This window comes from Camelus dromedarius, chromosome 3 (assembly GCF_036321535.1).
Source record: "Camelus dromedarius isolate mCamDro1 chromosome 3, mCamDro1.pat, whole genome shotgun sequence".
NCBI lineage: Eukaryota > Metazoa > Chordata > Mammalia > Artiodactyla > Camelidae > Camelus > Camelus dromedarius.
Genome location: NC_087438.1, coordinates 12128099 through 12144217, shown reverse-complemented (window position 1 = coordinate 12144217; position 16119 = coordinate 12128099). Strand labels below are relative to the sequence as shown.

The following is a 16119-nucleotide window of genomic DNA, read 5'->3' as shown; positions in this document are numbered from 1 at the left end:
TCCATTGCAAAGGGATCGGGGAAGGAATTGTGGCAAAAGTGACGCTGGGCGTCCTTCTGTTGCAGGTATAAGGTGCTGACGAGGAGTGTGGCCCTGCCCGAGGACGTCAGGGGGAAGTGCACGGCCCTTCTGCAGCTCTATGACTCCTCCAACAACGAGTGGCAGCTGGGGAAGACGAAGGTACAATTTTAGAGAAAGAACAAGTGTCCTGTCAAGTTCCCTGGGAGACAGTAGAGTTGAGTGTTCTGTGATCACTGCCCACCAGTTGTTAACATTGAGAAGATGCTTGTGGTGTCATGCCCACCATAATCCTTTGTCCTCCCAACAGTTAATGTTTTATTTGAAGTCCTTGACTCTTCAGGATTCTGCTTTCTTGGGGACAGAGGAAGCATGGGATCCCAAGTGCTTCATTCAGTCAGTCAACAGATCGTTGGCTGATGGGTGGCTCAGTGCCTTGGGGGAGCTGGGCAGCCTCCGGCATCTGAGAAGTGAGACCCCAGACGTTTTACATTATTCAAGTGCTGCATGTTGTCCCTGCATCTCTGCACTGAGTGGAAGACTAGCAGGTAGTCTGAAATCCTATAGGTTGCCCAAAGTCCAGTCCAGAAAGCCAAGTGGAAATCCAGCGTTTGAACATGCCACTGTGACTGAGGCCTTGACCCCTTAGTTAAATGGTGAGCAGTCTGGCATCAACAGCAAAATTATCCGAAAAATTGGCCATACGATCTCTTCTCCCTACATCAGGAGCTGCCAAAACCCTCATATGGGGTTCCACACTTGTTTCCACAGCCACCTCCAGTGTCTTATCACACAGGAGAGGCAGAAAGGCAGGCAGCTTGGGGGTTGGCCTGTGAGTGTACAGATGTCGTTGAAAGTAAGAGATGTTCCATGTGCCTCTTCCCCTTGACCCTACAAGTAGCAATGCAGCATCAGAGAAGTAGCTTAAAGTTTCTGCTCAAGTTATGTTGTTTTTAACCAAGGAGTTTCTTTGGTTGAAATAAAGAAAGAGAGAGAGAAAGGAAGGAAGGAAGAAGCAAGTAATGGAGGGAAGGAGAAAGACTCGTAACTGGCAGTCAGAGTGTCCTCATCATAGAGCTGCTCTGATAAAATGCCACAGACTGGGTGGCTGAAACACAGTAGTTTATTTCTCTGGTCTCTCTTCCTCCTCTTATAGGGGCACTAATCCCATTGTGGGGCCCCACCTTCCTGACCACATCTAAACCTAATTAATTCCTTTAAAAGGCCCCACTTCCAAATACCATCAGATCGGGGGTTAGGGCTACAGCATAAGAAAGGGGGAGGAGGGGCAAAACATTCAGTCCATAACATTGGTGTGTGATCAGTGACAAGTATTGAGGCACCATCTGGGGGCCACTCAGCAAGAGAGGGTATATGATGGACATACTTTTCTGCTCTTGAAGGATTCCATCTGGCCAGGGATTTGGTATATGAATGTCTAATAGGGTAGAGATGGCTTGCAGAGCTATTGTATTAGTTATCTATTGCTGTGTAACAAACAACCATGAACTTTGCAGCCTTAAGGGTACATGTTAATTATCTCATAGTGTCTATGGGTCGGGGGTCCAGGCACAGCTTAGCTGGTCCCCCACAGTCTCCAGAGGCTGGCAGTCAGTGTCATCCAGGGCTGCATTCCCTCTTGGAGCTCTGGCTTCTCCTCCAGGCTCGTGTGGCTCCAGAATCCAGTTTTTTGTAGTTGTAGGACTGAGGTCCCTGTTTTCTTGCTGACTGCCTTTCGCGGCTTCTAGAGACCACTCCCCACTACACTCCTTACCACATGACTTCCTCCCGGGTCCTCCCACAACATGGCAGTTCACTTCTGCAACGTCAGCAGGAGAATCTCTAGCTCCAGTCTCCTAAGATGGAGTCTTGTGTAATGTCACATATTCACAGAAGTGACAGCTCATCACCTTTACCATGATCTGTGGGCAAGAAGGAACTCACAGGTTCAACCCACACTTGTAGGTTAAACAAGGGTGGAACCCACTGGGGGTCACCTCGGGCTGTGTCCTCACAGGTTTATAGGCCTCTTAACCTGGAATCTCCCTGCTCCTGGTTTAGCCAACTCATCCTTCAGGTCTCTGCTTAGATGTAAACTGTGACAGGAATCCTTTTTGACATTCTGCATTGCACCCCACACCAAAAACTCACCCCCACACTGGGTTAAGCCTCCTCCTCTGTCATCTCCATCTTCCTATTTTCCACCCATTGTAACACTTAACGCTCTGTCCTGCCATCTTGGCATCTCCTGGTGACTTGTCTGCAATCGCCCCATAGAACATGTGGAGTTAACTGTTGGTTCTTCTACACAAGTGCCCACAGGAGCTCAGTCTTCTACACAGTGCACATAGTAGGAGCCCAATCAATGTCTGCTAAGTGCTAAAAACTGTAAGGGGATGGCACAAGGTCATTGTTTAGTCACTCAAGGGAAACTGTCTAAAGAAGTTGGCTCAAGTGGAGTTCTAGTCAGTATAATACAGGCTGCTCTGATTTTTTTTAATCGAAAAGATACTGCATTCTCTGTAAACTGACAGTCTCCTTCTGTCTCACTGCCTTACACGGTGGAGTAACATCAGAGATCATTAGGACTCACCCAGCCAACGACCAGTCTCTTTTCTGAGCTCTGAAGGATCAGTCCAACTTTACTTACAATTTACATTATGGAAATCAGGCCCCAGCAAGGCTTGAAACTGGGTGTGGCACAGGGGGATACAGAGACATAAACATTTGGGGATTGTCCCCAGTTTACTCCGTTCCTGGGAGACAAGATATCCCGTACACCAGATAAATTATACAGTGTAATCTCTTGAAGGAATAAGGACACAGGTTCTCAGGAGAGAGCTCACTGTGAATCGGAAATGATCAGAAAAGTATTCAAGAAAAAGAAATCTCTTTAAAGAAGAAATAATTTTCACTGTTGATAAGTTGGAAGTAGAAGTAGGAGGGAAGCTTTTCATTTCACAGAAATATCAGAAAGTAAATGTCAACATTGGAGCATTTGAACTGTGTCCGCTAAGTGCTTTGACCTTGACCAGCACTTGACTTTGTTACACGCTAGCAGTGTTTCGGTCAGTGTTGCTGCCAGAAGGTCTTTGCATTTAAAACCTTGAACCTCTAATGAGTGTCTGGATCTCCTGGTAAAGAGGTTTCCATCACACATAGCGGGGCGAGAGGTGGGGAATGGGGACAGCACTGTAGTCAGCAAGTTAAACGTGGCGCCAGATCTGAGTTCACTGGCTTAAATAAAACATCTAGTCCTTGGAAGGCAAGGATTCGTATCTGCTGAGGAAGCACCCCTGGAAGAAGCAAGAAGGCCCGTTTGAGCCTCCGGAGCAGCCCTAGTGGGAGGTCCTGGTGAATTTCCCCACTGAGAAGCTGAGTTTAGGGTGACGGAGGTGAGCAGCCGCTCACCTTTCTTCCTGGTTTTAACTTTGTCCCTTGCCTCCTGACTCCAGCACATTGCACTTTTCTCATCACCTGGACTGCACTGCCAGACCTCAGTTCTAGGGCAGCAAAGCCTGCCAGAGGTATTCTAAAAAGGCATCTTACTAGGATACTCCATAGGCTCTCGAGCTAAGGAAAGGATGAGAAAAAGTCACAGGAAGTTGTTCATAATGGATATTGAGTCAGGTCCGTAGAGCAGCCCCGAGTGGGCACAGCCCTTTCCTAAGCTGCTTGGTGGTGCCCGACGAGGGCGGCCCCTCCACTCACAGCAGCTGGATCACACTGACTCAACCTTGGCTGCATCCTGGGAACACTGGGGGCATGGCAAGGGACACCAGTGAGCTGGGAGAACTGGCATCACTTCCCCTGTGTCACTGCATAAATTCCGGTGGATGTTTTTAATGGAGCCAAGTCAGGTCTCTGAAGCATTTTGCTCCATTGGTCTGCCCTTCTGGTTATGGAAAGAGAATCTACATAAAGTAGCGGAAGTAAATCTAACAGCAGAGCAGAGAGCCTCTTTGAGGACATGAAACTAAAGCAGGTATTTCTCTGATTCTGTCCAACCAAGACCATCTTTAGACTTTGATTAGAATCGACACCTTGGTTTCGTGTTGTCACCGCCATCACTACTCTTGTTCCAGATTTGACTTCATTACTTTTTCTTTTAAACACTAACCAGAGCAAAAAAGCATTAGAGTAAGATCCTTAATACCAAAAAAATCATCTCAAGGAGAAGTTTAAATACTTCTTTGAAGTCCAGTCTTGATGAAAATTGCTTCTGCTCCATGGTTTTGGTAGAGATTCATATTTCTGAAAACTTTTTATCATTCTTGGACAAACAAGCTTTTACACTTGTAGCTTCTGTGTTTTACATTAAATTTTTTTTTCTTTTTTCTTTTTTTTGCTAAAGATGCAGTGTCTTTATGTATCAACAGAGCATATTAATTGCAGTTATAGAAAGGGCATTGTATGAAAAGTTTTTCCAGGAGAATTATTTGTGGGAGATTTTAGTAAGTGCTCAGGGACCCAAAGGAGGAGTAGGTAAGGCTTCTGCAAGTCACATGGTGCTAGGATTCTTTATTTGCTTTTTTACCCAAGACACAGAGCAGAGAGTCTGGAAAAATGTGCCCTCAAGAGGACATAATGCATCATCATAGGCCAGAATGACTCACAGGAGCCATAAATCAAGAAATCATGAGTGACGGAGTGTGTCATTTAACCCCCTGCTAGTGCCTCCAACTGACCATTAATAGAAAAAGCATAAAAATATTTGAAACTAGTTTTTTTTTTTTTTTTGTAAGGGCTAATTCAAAGTTATGCAGGCATCACATTGCCAGTTGCAAAATTGAAAGCCACCATGATTGAGGGAGAGTCTCAATATTTTCATACCTTTTCAAATATTAGGAGTTCTGATACAAAGTGCCAGTTACCAGACACACTTACCTTATACAAGTGACAAACATAGGACTGAAGTACCCATGCCAGAAACCAGCCAGCAAATAGCTACAATCTGTTTAGTCCCAATTCCAGTTTTCTTGCAGTAGCTGAACCAAGACGTAGCTTAAATGAATCAGTTCTAATTTCAGTTTATAGAATCACATTCTTAATGTCAGTTTTTTAATGTGCATTATTTTTGAGGCCAAAATGCTTTGATCATAATCACTTTACAAGCATGAAGGGAGAGTTTCCATGTGATGGCAAAGTAACATTTTACAAATGTCTTGGATTTTTTTTTCCCTTCCCTCCCTTTCTTTTCCTCTTTTCTCCCCCCAATATAGAGAGGATATGTCTTGTTACTTAGACTTAATGAACTATTTGTGCTGACCCATAATGAGATAAGTGTTTATAAACTTTGCCAGCAGTTTCACATTTTATGCCTGTTGAACTAATAATAACTGGAAAAAAATGGAACTTTTATTTTATATATCCTTTTGGGTTTTTTCTTTCAATAATTATTTTTACTATATTTTACAAAGGTCTTAGTCGATGATAGATGGGAAGTTCAAAAAGAAAACATCCTTTTGCCATTTGAGATTCCCTGTGCTGGACAGCATGGCCCAGTGTGTTTGGAGCAAATTGGAGAGAGAAAAAAGCCTTATCCCCAAGCGGGGATCTCTGACTCAGAGAAGACATCCCTGTACCAGCCATGTCCTTTGGTTGTGACATGTCACTTCCTCCTGGGCAGGTCTTTCTTCGAGAATCCTTGGAGCAGAGACTGGAGAAGCGGCGGGAAGAGGAGGTTATGCGGGCAGCCATGGTGATCCGGGCCCACGTCCTGGGCTACTTGGCGCGGTAAGAAGCCTGCAGAGGGAAGGCGGTTTCCCCAGTGTGTGTCGCCGGGTGGGGTGGCCCCCGGCCATTTGCTTCCCTTTAAAATGGACCTGGATGGGCTAGGGTCAGGAGCCAGCTAAGGAGAGTCCCAGGTCAGTGCTCCTGATTAGCGTTGCCAGTGCCTGGTTAGCTTGACCTGGCCGGAAAGTAGGAAAGGGGGCTCCTTGTGACCCAGTTAGAGCAGCGACATCGGGACTGGACCAGGATACATAAATTGTTGACCTCGTTCCCCTTGGTCGTATATTGAAGCCACAGGCAGCTCGCCCGTTGACTTTGGCGTGGTCCCACTGGGTCCACAGCGGTCCCCTGTCCAGCGTTTGCTGAATGAGGCAGCCTCTTTTCCTGTGCGTGTGAGTTCTGTCCACCTCTGCGGACCAGCGGGCCCCCCATCCCAAACCCCTACATGTTACAGGACGTTACATTTTCTCAAGTACAAAGCCATTCTGCTGTGGCGAATCCTTTTCTTTTGTCCTCCTCAGAAACAGGAGAAGTTATCAAATCTCTTGGTTCTGTTTACAGCCCAACTTCCTGCCAAGACTTTTCAAAGTCAGCGTTAGGGGTGATGTGTTTATTTCGCCAACATGATGATAGGGTCTTGCTTTAGTTTTGTTGTTGTTACCCTTTTGTTTTTCTTCTGTTTTGTTTTGCCCAAGAGGACCTCCTTGTGGGCTCACTGTAATGAGTCTCTGTAATGAGCGTTTCAGTCCCAAACGAGGTCCTGTTCTCGTCTTGTAGCGTTAACGTAAACTCATTTGGGGAGCTCAAAGGAAGCCTCGTTACCCCCACAGTTATTCTGTTGCGCTGTTTCTGTTCTCATTCTCAGAAAGCAATACAGGAAGGTCCTTTACTGTGTGGTGATAATACAGAAGAATTACAGGGCGTTCCTTCTGAGGAGGAGATTTTTACACCTGAAAAAAGCGGCCGTGGTTTTCCAGAAGCGACTCCGAGGTCAGATCGCCCGGAGAGTTTACAGACAGCTGCTGGCGGAGAAACGGGCGGAGGAGGAAAAGAGAAAACAGGAGGAGGAGGAGCAGAGGAAGCGCGAGGAGGAGGAAAGGTATGGTAGCTTTCTTACTTGGATGAAACAGACAGGAGGACGCCTTTGGAGTTTCACGCTCAGTACCCGACCAGCCATGCAGCCGGAATTCCCAGTGAATGCTGCAGACCCTGCCGTTTGAAACAGTAACTCTTGGGGGCTCAGATAAAATTCCTTGGCAGTGCTGAAAACCCAGTTCTGTGTATATCTTTATGCCCAGAATAAGTAAATTGCTGAAGGAAGAGACTCCAGCTGTCCTTCATGCTTTTTAAGTTGTCTTTTGTTAAAAGTTGTATTTTGTTAAAAAGTTAGCTCTCTGAAAAGTGGTTCTAGGATTTTTTTTCATTACTTTCGTTTATTTTCACTGTCTTTTTTTCTTGACCATTTTTAGAGAAAGAGAGAGGGCACGAATTGAAGCTGAGCTCCGCGCCCAACAGGTGACAATTACCGTGATCCTGTCTGTCTGTTACCTTCCCACTCCAAACACTCTGACTCAGGATTCAAAACTAAAAAAAAGATATAGGAAGAAGGATTCAAAACTAAAATAAAGATGCAGGAAGAAGAATTTTAGAGATGTTTATGCTGCAATTTCTAACCCATTACAATTGGGTAAAAATGTGTGGATGCCTGAGAGTTCAGTGTGAACCGTGAGGGCGTGATTTCTCTAAGCCAGCATAACCAGTGTGTTGGTTTGCCTGGGCTGCTGTAACACAGGACCGCAGCCCGGGTGAATTAAACAATAGCAATTGTCTCACAGCTCTGCAGGCTGGAAGTCTGAGATCAGTGTTGGCAGGGTTGGTGTCTTCTGAGCCTCTCTGCTCAGCCTGAGATCCTTGCTGTGTCCTCATGTGGTCTCGCGTCTGTGCACGTGCTTCCCCGGTGTCCTTGTGTGTGTGTCTCAGGCCCCTCGTTTAACAGGATACCAGTCACATTGGGTCGGAGCCCTACCTCAGGGCCTCATGGAACTTAACCAACCTCATGAGAGCCCTGTCTCCAGATCCGGCCATATTCTGGGTGCTGGGGGTTGGGGCTCCCACATATCAGTCTAGGGGAGGGAGGAATGCAGTTCGGCCCTGAACGGCCACATCACATCACAAAGGAGGGGTGCTGCCTCTGCTCCCAGTCCTGACGCCTCCTGACCTCGTCCTTCCTCTCCGTCCAGGAGGAGGCAGCGAGGAGGCGGCGAGAACAGGAGGCCTTGCAGGAGAGTCGGAGGGAGGCCGAGCTGAGCCGCGAGCTGGAGAAGCAGAAGGAGAACAAGCAGGTGGAAGAGATCCTGCGCCTGGAGAAGGAGATCGAGGACCTGCAGCGCATGAAGGAGCGGCAGGAGCTGTCCCTGACCGAGGCCTCACTGCAGAAGCTGCAGCAGCTGCGGGACGAGGAGCTCCGGAGGCTGGAGGACGAGGCCTGCCGCGCGGCTCAGGAGTTCCTGGAGTCGCTCAACTTCGACGAGATCGACGAGTGCGTGCGCGACATCGAGCGCTCGCTGTCGGTGGGCGGCGGGGCGGCGGCCGAGGGCGCGGCCGGGGGGAAGCCCAGCTTCAACTTCAGCCAGCCCTACCCCGAGGAGGAGGTGGACGAGGGCTTCGAGGCTGACGACGACGCCTTCAAGGACTCGCCCAACCCCAGCGAGCACGGCCACTCGGACCAGCGCACGAGTGGCATCCGGACCAGTGACGAGTCCTCGGAGGAGGACCCCTACATGAACGACACCGTGGTGCCCACCAGCCCCAGCGCCGACAGCACCGTGCTGCTGGCCCCCTCGGAGCACGGCTCCTCCGGCGGGGAGCCCACCTACTGCATGCCCCAGAACCCCGGGGGCCTGCCTGCCCCAGACGGCGACTACGACTATGACCAGGACGACTACGAAGACGGGGCCATCACCTCCGGCAGCAGCGTGACCTTCTCCAACTCCTATGGCAGCCAGTGGTCCCCAGACTACCGATGCTCCGTGGGCACCTACAACAGCTCGGGGGCCTACCGGTTCAGCTCTGAGGGAGCCCAGTCCTCGGTGAGTACCCTCCAACCTCCTGGGGCCTGGGCTCCCCCATGCTGGGGTGGAAGTCATCTGTCATCCCTCCCCTGTTGCACAATCCTTTGGATGAAGACAGCCCCGGTAGAACAGGCCAGGATTCCAAAGTCAGGCTCTTAGAGATGGTCTTAAGCCCCTTTCTCTTGCCAAAAGCATTCACATTAGTAAATGGAACTTGGTGCCTGTTGTAGGCTGAGCTGCATTTTGCCCAAAGCCTAAGAAAACTGGCATTTTCAGTGGAGACTTTGTGTCTGTTCTGGCTTTGCAGCATGTTGAGAAATGAGACCCGCCAGGGGCACTTTGGAGAACTTTCCTGACAGTAGCTTCACTGTCCCACTGCAGGACGCTGCATCTTGTTCTGCTTATAAGGGAGGAACCTATAAGGGCTTCCACGGGCTCTTTTCAGCTTCTGGATTTATTTATAGTTTACTTTTATTTCTTCCCGTTGACCATGCATTAAATACTCAACTTCCTAAGACTCGAGATATTTCTAGCGTAGTTCACTGAAAGGGAATTAATTAACTCTTGCGTGGTTTGATTAAAATTGTACACTTAAACAGCAGTGTTGTTCTTAGATTACAGAGTCTTAGGATTAAAGCATGTCTCTTACGTATCGAGTCAACTGACCATTCAGCATTGAAAATCAGTACTTTGTAATTCTGAATTCTTCTGATGATCACACTCCATTGTAATGTTATGAATTGGCCTGTTGCTTCTTTGTCTTTTTTTTTTTTTTTTTTTCAATGTTGATCTGTGCTGGGCATTTTCATTGCTTGTTTTCTGTCCTTTTTGCTTACGGTTGGCACGCGCCCTCCTTCTGGTGCAGTTTGAAGATAGTGAAGAGGACTTCGACTCTCGGTTTGATACGGACGATGAACTGTCCTACCGGCGGGACTCTGTGTATAGCTGTGTCACACTGCCTTACTTCCACAGCTTCCTGTACATGAAAGGTATGACCTGCAGCCACCTCTGCACTGGGGGCAGGGGTAGAGGGATGGGAAGCTGAGGCTGATGGAGGGGGACTGGGAAAGTCATGATACGTGCCCCTTCCCTGGTGTGAGGTCACGCTAGGTGGATGGAGGATGCCATGGTGGTGGGACGTGGACCACCCGACTGGATCATGCAGGGCCTGGCCTTGACTCTCCTCACTTGGTGTGGTGTCAGGACAAAGGGTCTGCACCCACTGTCACCATTTGCAGCCCCCTCTCTCTGTTATCCCTCACGTCTGTGCTCTTTTCCTTCCTTCCTACATCTTTTCCTCTCTCTCTCTCACGCACATGTGCAAACACACACGTGTTGTTGCTGGAGTTGATGCAACCCATTATGATGCTAAAGCTGCATTTTCCCCTCCACAGGAGTCCTAGAGAACACAGAGGGATATCTTAGACACAAGGAAAAAGTAGAGATCTGAGAGGCCGCCACACCTAGCTTAAACTACCTACACACCTACTGTCCATCCCACGCTCATGATGAGAATCTTAATTGTATTTTTTCATTGCTGTTCAACTTCGAATATGCTGAATTGAACTTTAATACCTGGGGACACTCCTTCTGGAAAAGTACCTAAGGACCTTGTATTTAGCCTTATGCATGTTTTTGACCCTGACTTCCAAGTCAGTGACAAGGGTCATGAGAAACCATACTCATCACCTGTTTTTGGTAGGAGTTTTACGTGGGTCATTGAAAGAGGGGCTCACCTGATATCTCACCCGGCCCTAGACTACATGAGGGGAGAGAGTCCAAGTCCTGGGGACGGGGCAGAGGTAACAGGAGCCTTCATCTCCCGAGGGTTCAAGTCATTAATGTTTTCTCCAACCCCTTTCTTCACTTTCTTTTCTACTGCCCTCTTTCTTCATTCCCTTCTCTTTTTCTCCTTCTTCCCCCACAAAAACCTTTTTATTCTGTTTCCTTTCCCTCTGCTTCTCTTTTCTGTTGGCATGTTTGTCTTTTTTCATATCTCTTTTGTCGTTAATATTTTTTTGTTCTTCATCTTATGTTTTTGTCCTTTCCCTTTTTTGCCCTTCTTCAATATCTGTCTAGCTACTAACATCAGTCATTTGCTTTTCAAAGTTCTGCTGTTCTCAGCCTCACATCCCCAAGGTGCTCATGGAAACCTCTCCAGGTTTGTTTTAGGGGAGATCTTCCTACTGGCCAAAGTCACTGGTTGATGGAAATTCTTATAGGAGCATTGAAATGAAAAAGATTGAGAAATTCTAACCAAATAATTGTTCATTGGATGAAGGAAAAAATGTAATCACAAATCAGAACCTAATAATCCAATAAGTATCTAATCATAGCACTTTAAGATTTTCTCATGCATTTCTCAGAATAAATGTAAGCTTTTTATTACTCATGTATTTTCCTCTCCCCCTAATTAATCTAGTTCCCTAAGTCAGCTTAAAAATTCCCTGTAAATCACTCTTATTTATAATGTATGGCATTCATTTATTACATAATTGATTAGAACAAGTAAAATTAGGAAAAAGTAAAGGTAGATTCAAAACATTAAAATCTCAAGATTAAAACATTAAAAGCTTAAGAAGGTAAGTAAGTAAATTCTCGGTAAATTCATCTCTTGATTAAACAAGTGATTGTGTAAATGCATCACTGTTTAATCTTTCATACATTATCATTTAATGTTGAATAAAGCCTTAAAGTTGTGACAAAAAGTTTCAGAGAAACCAATGAGGAGGAAAATCTAACCACCAGATTACATTTAATGAGCATGAATGAGTTTGCACCAGCCAGATAGCCTACTAAAGGTGTTTACAATCCGGAAATTAATAGCACTGATGAAATTCCCTAGGTGAAATATGAAGAGAGCACGTGGAATTGGGGAGGGAGGGCTGGGAGTGCGTCCCATCAATCATACTCTACTACTAGTGAGGGCGGTGGTGATGCCTGTTGTAACCTGTGTCTTTGAAACAGCTGTGAATAACCTTTATCATTTAAAGGCAATAAGCTAATAGGATAACTTTGTACTACGGTTTCCTCTTGGCTTGCTCTGAGTAGCCTAGATTAAAGCCACAAATCAAAAAGGGGAAAAATAAGTCTCATGCCGGTAGTCCCTGGCAAAGTTTGCTGTTTGCTAGGAAATAGCTCTGGCGCTTGGCGTGACCACAAAGACCTCTCCGCTAGGTGAGCAGGAAGCGCTGTAGATACAAGAAAGGGTAGGAGTCAGCTTAAGTCAATGAAGCAAGTGCGCCTTGCAGTGCAGGCTTCTTTTCCCATGTGAAGTGTAGATCTATAATCATTGAAGCCATCATTGAAAAAACTAATCTGAGAAAGTCTGTTTTACCTTTATTTCTATTCTGTCAAAGGAAAGCATTTTCTTTATACTCATTTTTGATATCCACGTTTAAATGTCTTTTATTTTTATTACTGGCTGATCAAAAGAATAACTTGCGGACAGAGATGGCAGTGTTTTTCAGTGGATTCGTTAAAACAGATTTTTGAGTGATGGTGGTAAGATGTTACTCTTGAGTGTTCTTGGGGAATCTAGAATACTAAAGTAAAATTATCCTGCTGGAAGAGTATTAGAAATATTTTTTTATGTTGTAATAAATAACATCTATATACCTTCCTCTTGACCAAAGTTTTCCACTACATAAATTAGTTAAATTCTCCTTTTTTAAGGTCCTGTGCCAGTTTGGTTTGGACTCTTACTTTGTTCCATATTCTAAATTTTACACCTTATATATATAAACCATTTTCAGATGATGATGCTTTTCTTTGAAAAGGTTTTTATTGGGGAAAAAGTCACATTTGGTTTTCCTCTGTAAGTTAACATTTATTGCTAAACTCTGGAATCCACTGATAAATTTTACTCCTCGCCTTGAGTAAACAAGGAAGGAATATGTAAACGTTGACACCATTTTAAATTTTCCCTCCCGGAGGTGTTTGAACATAAGCATGATCTATACACGTGGAAATGGTTCGACCCCTGCCTCCCCGCCCCCCGCCTCCCCCCACCTCCGCCTTGCCTCATCCCGGGGCTAGAGTATCAGCCCATTATTGGTCTTTCTGCTTTCAGCTAAGTGAGTAGAGGTTGCTTTGGAAATAAGGGTTCTTGGATAATCCAACCAAGCCAGTGTGATCCCTGCCCAGCGCTTCCTGAATGTAAGCCAGCAGGGCCGTCATCCGTCACTAGGGGGCGTCTGAGGGCGGGTCGGTTGGGGCAAAGTTGAGGATGGGCTCCATCTTGACACCTCCCACTGGTATCATCCAATTTGACGGGCTTTTCTTAAACCCCTCCCTGCCCAACTCTGGGAGCAGGTGGCCTGATGAACTCCTGGAAACGCCGCTGGTGTGTCCTCAAGGACGAAACCTTCCTGTGGTTCCGCTCCAAGCAGGAGGCCCTCAAGCAAGGCTGGCTGCACAAGAAGGGTGGCGGCTCCTCCACGCTGTCGCGGAGGAACTGGAAGAAGCGCTGGTTCGTCCTCCGCCAGGCCAAGCTGATGTACTTCGAGAACGACAGCGAGGAGAAGCTCAAGGGCACCGTGGAGGTCCGGGCGGCCAAGTACGTCCACGAGCCCTGGTCGGGGTGCTGGCGGGGCTCGGGGCTGCCCCAGCCTTTCTGTCCTCGCGTGCACGCAGTCGGGGGCAAGTGCTTGGAAGCAGGAGAAGGGAGTAGGTGTTCAGTGAGTCCTCCTCTCTCACTTCTGCGGCTTGAATTATGAGGAAGCTGGGGAAGTGAGACTGTATCTGTGAAAATGCACTTTTTTGTGGTTAACGCAGACATTCTGCTCGTGTTTGTAAGGGGCTAGTTGGACACAGAATGAGCCCTTGAAAGTGCTGATTGGCTGGAATTGTGGCGGGGATATTGAGCGTGGGTTGAGCATCTTCTTGTGGGTCAACTACCACTTTTCAGTTCTTCCCCACGCCCCACTGTGGCCAACAGATAGATGGCTGGACTGGGAGCAGCCAGCCAGTCTAGAGCTGCGCTGTGAAGTGAGTCATTTGTCGTCCGTCTGAGTTGGATAGACCAACCTCTCTGTACCCATCAGAGGAGCAGAGCTGGTGTCTGAATCCAACCCACCCCCTTTTCCTGCCACCTTCTTCTACAACCAAAGCATTGAACTATGGAGTGCCTGTTATTTTTATTAAAAATTCAGTAAGGTTTTCAGAAAATACTGAGAATTTCGGGGCAGCTGGTTTTCTTCGGTAACCAGATAGTGAGCATAAAATTTGCGTGGGGATAGCACATAGCCCCACTCCACTCAAACTGAGCAACTGTACCTATTTAGAAAACAGGTTAAAAAAATCAGCTTTGAGAGAGCACATTAACCTCTGAAGTCATGAGACCTGAGAGTGACATATTGTTTCTTACTCAGCTGGCATCAAAGACTTTAGAAAGTGATTCATTGAAAAGTGGAGGGTGAAATCAGGGGGGAAAGTCTTCTGTGTGTTTAATTTTAAGGACAAATAATGAAGTGTCAACAGCAGGGTCCTTTCCCAGGCTGCCTCTTGGGGTTCCTTAGAGCCCTTGTTCTGTAGGAAGATAAGACTGAGGATTTGAATCTGAGTCCTACACCTTATTTTTGTTTGTTAGTTGATTGGTTTTTGATTTATTGGAGTATAGTCAGTTACAGTCTGTCAATTTCTGGTGTACAGCATGTTTTAGTCATACATATACATACATATATTTGTTTCCATATTCTTTTTCATTATAGGTTGCTACAAGATACTGAATCTAGTTCCCTGTGCTATACAGAAGAAATTTGGGTTTTTTTTTTTTTTAACGTATTTTATATATAGTAGTTAATATTAGCAATTCTCGAACTCCCAATTTATCCCTTCCCACCCCCTTTACCCCTGTTAACCATAGATTTGTTTCCTATGTCTGTGAGTCTGGTTCTGTTTTGTAGATAAGTTTGTTAGTGTCTTTTTTCTTTTTTTTTCCTGGATTCCACATGAGTGATATCATGTGGTATTTTTCTTTCTCTTTCTGGCTTACTTCACTTAGAATGACAATCTTCACATCCATCCATGTTGCTGCAAATGGCATTATTTTATTCTTTTTTATGACTGAATAGTATTCAATTATACACACATACACACACACACACACACACACACACACACACTCACACACTCACACATACACACCACAGCTTTTTTATTACAGTCTTCTGTCGGACATTTAGATTGTTTCCATGTCTGAGTCCTACATGTTTTTACGGCTTAGCACAGCTCTGTTCCCCCAACCCTGCACACCGTGATGGTCCTCTTTACTCACCCCATAGGAGGGGGCCACAAATGCCAGGAGGCTGAGAGACAGAGAGAGGCAAGGTATTGAATTTCATCATGTAAATTTCGTGTATGTGCCTTTTGCTGCTTAATAAAACCCTGTCCTCCAGGTGTTTTGTAAAAATTACAGAGGTAAGGAAGTGTTAGCTGTTGGTCACATTCTGTAGAGGAAAGGCAGTGAGTTGTTAAAGTTTCATCACAGTAAGTTTTTTTTTTGTCATTTTATATTTTGAAACGTCTTATTAAATAGAAAATTTCAATCCTGTGCAAGTGTAGATGGGAGACCAGAATGAAATCCGTGTGCTCATTGCCCAGCTTTCAGTCATGTTTTGTTCGTGAGCCCACTCTGCACTGCTCCCCCTACAAACCACATTTTTTTAAAAGCAAGTCCTGACATCATATAATTTCATTTGTAAATATTTAGTGCGTACTTAAAGATTAAGACTCTCTTTAATACATAATCACAGTATCATTATGACACTTTTGGTGGGGAGGGGGTAATTAAGTTTATTTTTTAATGGAGGGACTGGGGATTGAACCCAGGACCTCATGCATGCTAGGCATGCACTCTACCACTGAGCTACACCCTCCTTGCTCATTATAATATTTAAAAAGGAACATGAACTGCTTGTAACATCCAAACTCCAGTCATTGCTCAGATTTCCCCAGTTTTCTTATAACTGGAGGTTGTAGTGTCCTTGTAGACTTGAGTTGGTTTATTTCTTCAAATCAGAATCCAAATAAGGTTTATAATTTTTAACTGATTGATAGATCTCTCAAATCTTTTTAAATTTATGTACTTCTCCTTTATCCTTTCTTCCACTGACCATCTATTATTGAAGATGCTACGTCGTTTATTTATCCTGTAGCTTCCAGACTGCGTTTATCAAGGCCAGGACAGTATCATCACACCCCTGTCTCCAGGGGAGCTTTTTCTAAATGTCAGTCCCTGGGCTCCACCCTAAAAAGTCCCACCTGGGTTTTCTGAATGTTTCCCAGGATCCTGATG

The 16119-nt window shown here is 45.8% G+C and overlaps 1 protein-coding gene across 1 annotated transcript in view; it reads left to right on the top strand.

Moving 5' to 3' along the window:
* Positions 1 to 16119, top strand: part of MYO10 (myosin X) — a 192799-nt gene that overhangs the window by 156966 nt on the left and 19714 nt on the right. Inside the window, exons 21-27 of the mRNA XM_031443472.2 lie at positions 66 to 180; positions 5648 to 5754; positions 6617 to 6850; positions 7221 to 7266; positions 7992 to 8840; positions 9688 to 9811; positions 13137 to 13380. Of these exons, the coding sequence (XP_031299332.2) occupies positions 66 to 180; positions 5648 to 5754; positions 6617 to 6850; positions 7221 to 7266; positions 7992 to 8840; positions 9688 to 9811; positions 13137 to 13380 (1719 nt within the window). The remainder of the gene's footprint in view (positions 1 to 65; positions 181 to 5647; positions 5755 to 6616; positions 6851 to 7220; positions 7267 to 7991; positions 8841 to 9687; positions 9812 to 13136; positions 13381 to 16119) is intronic.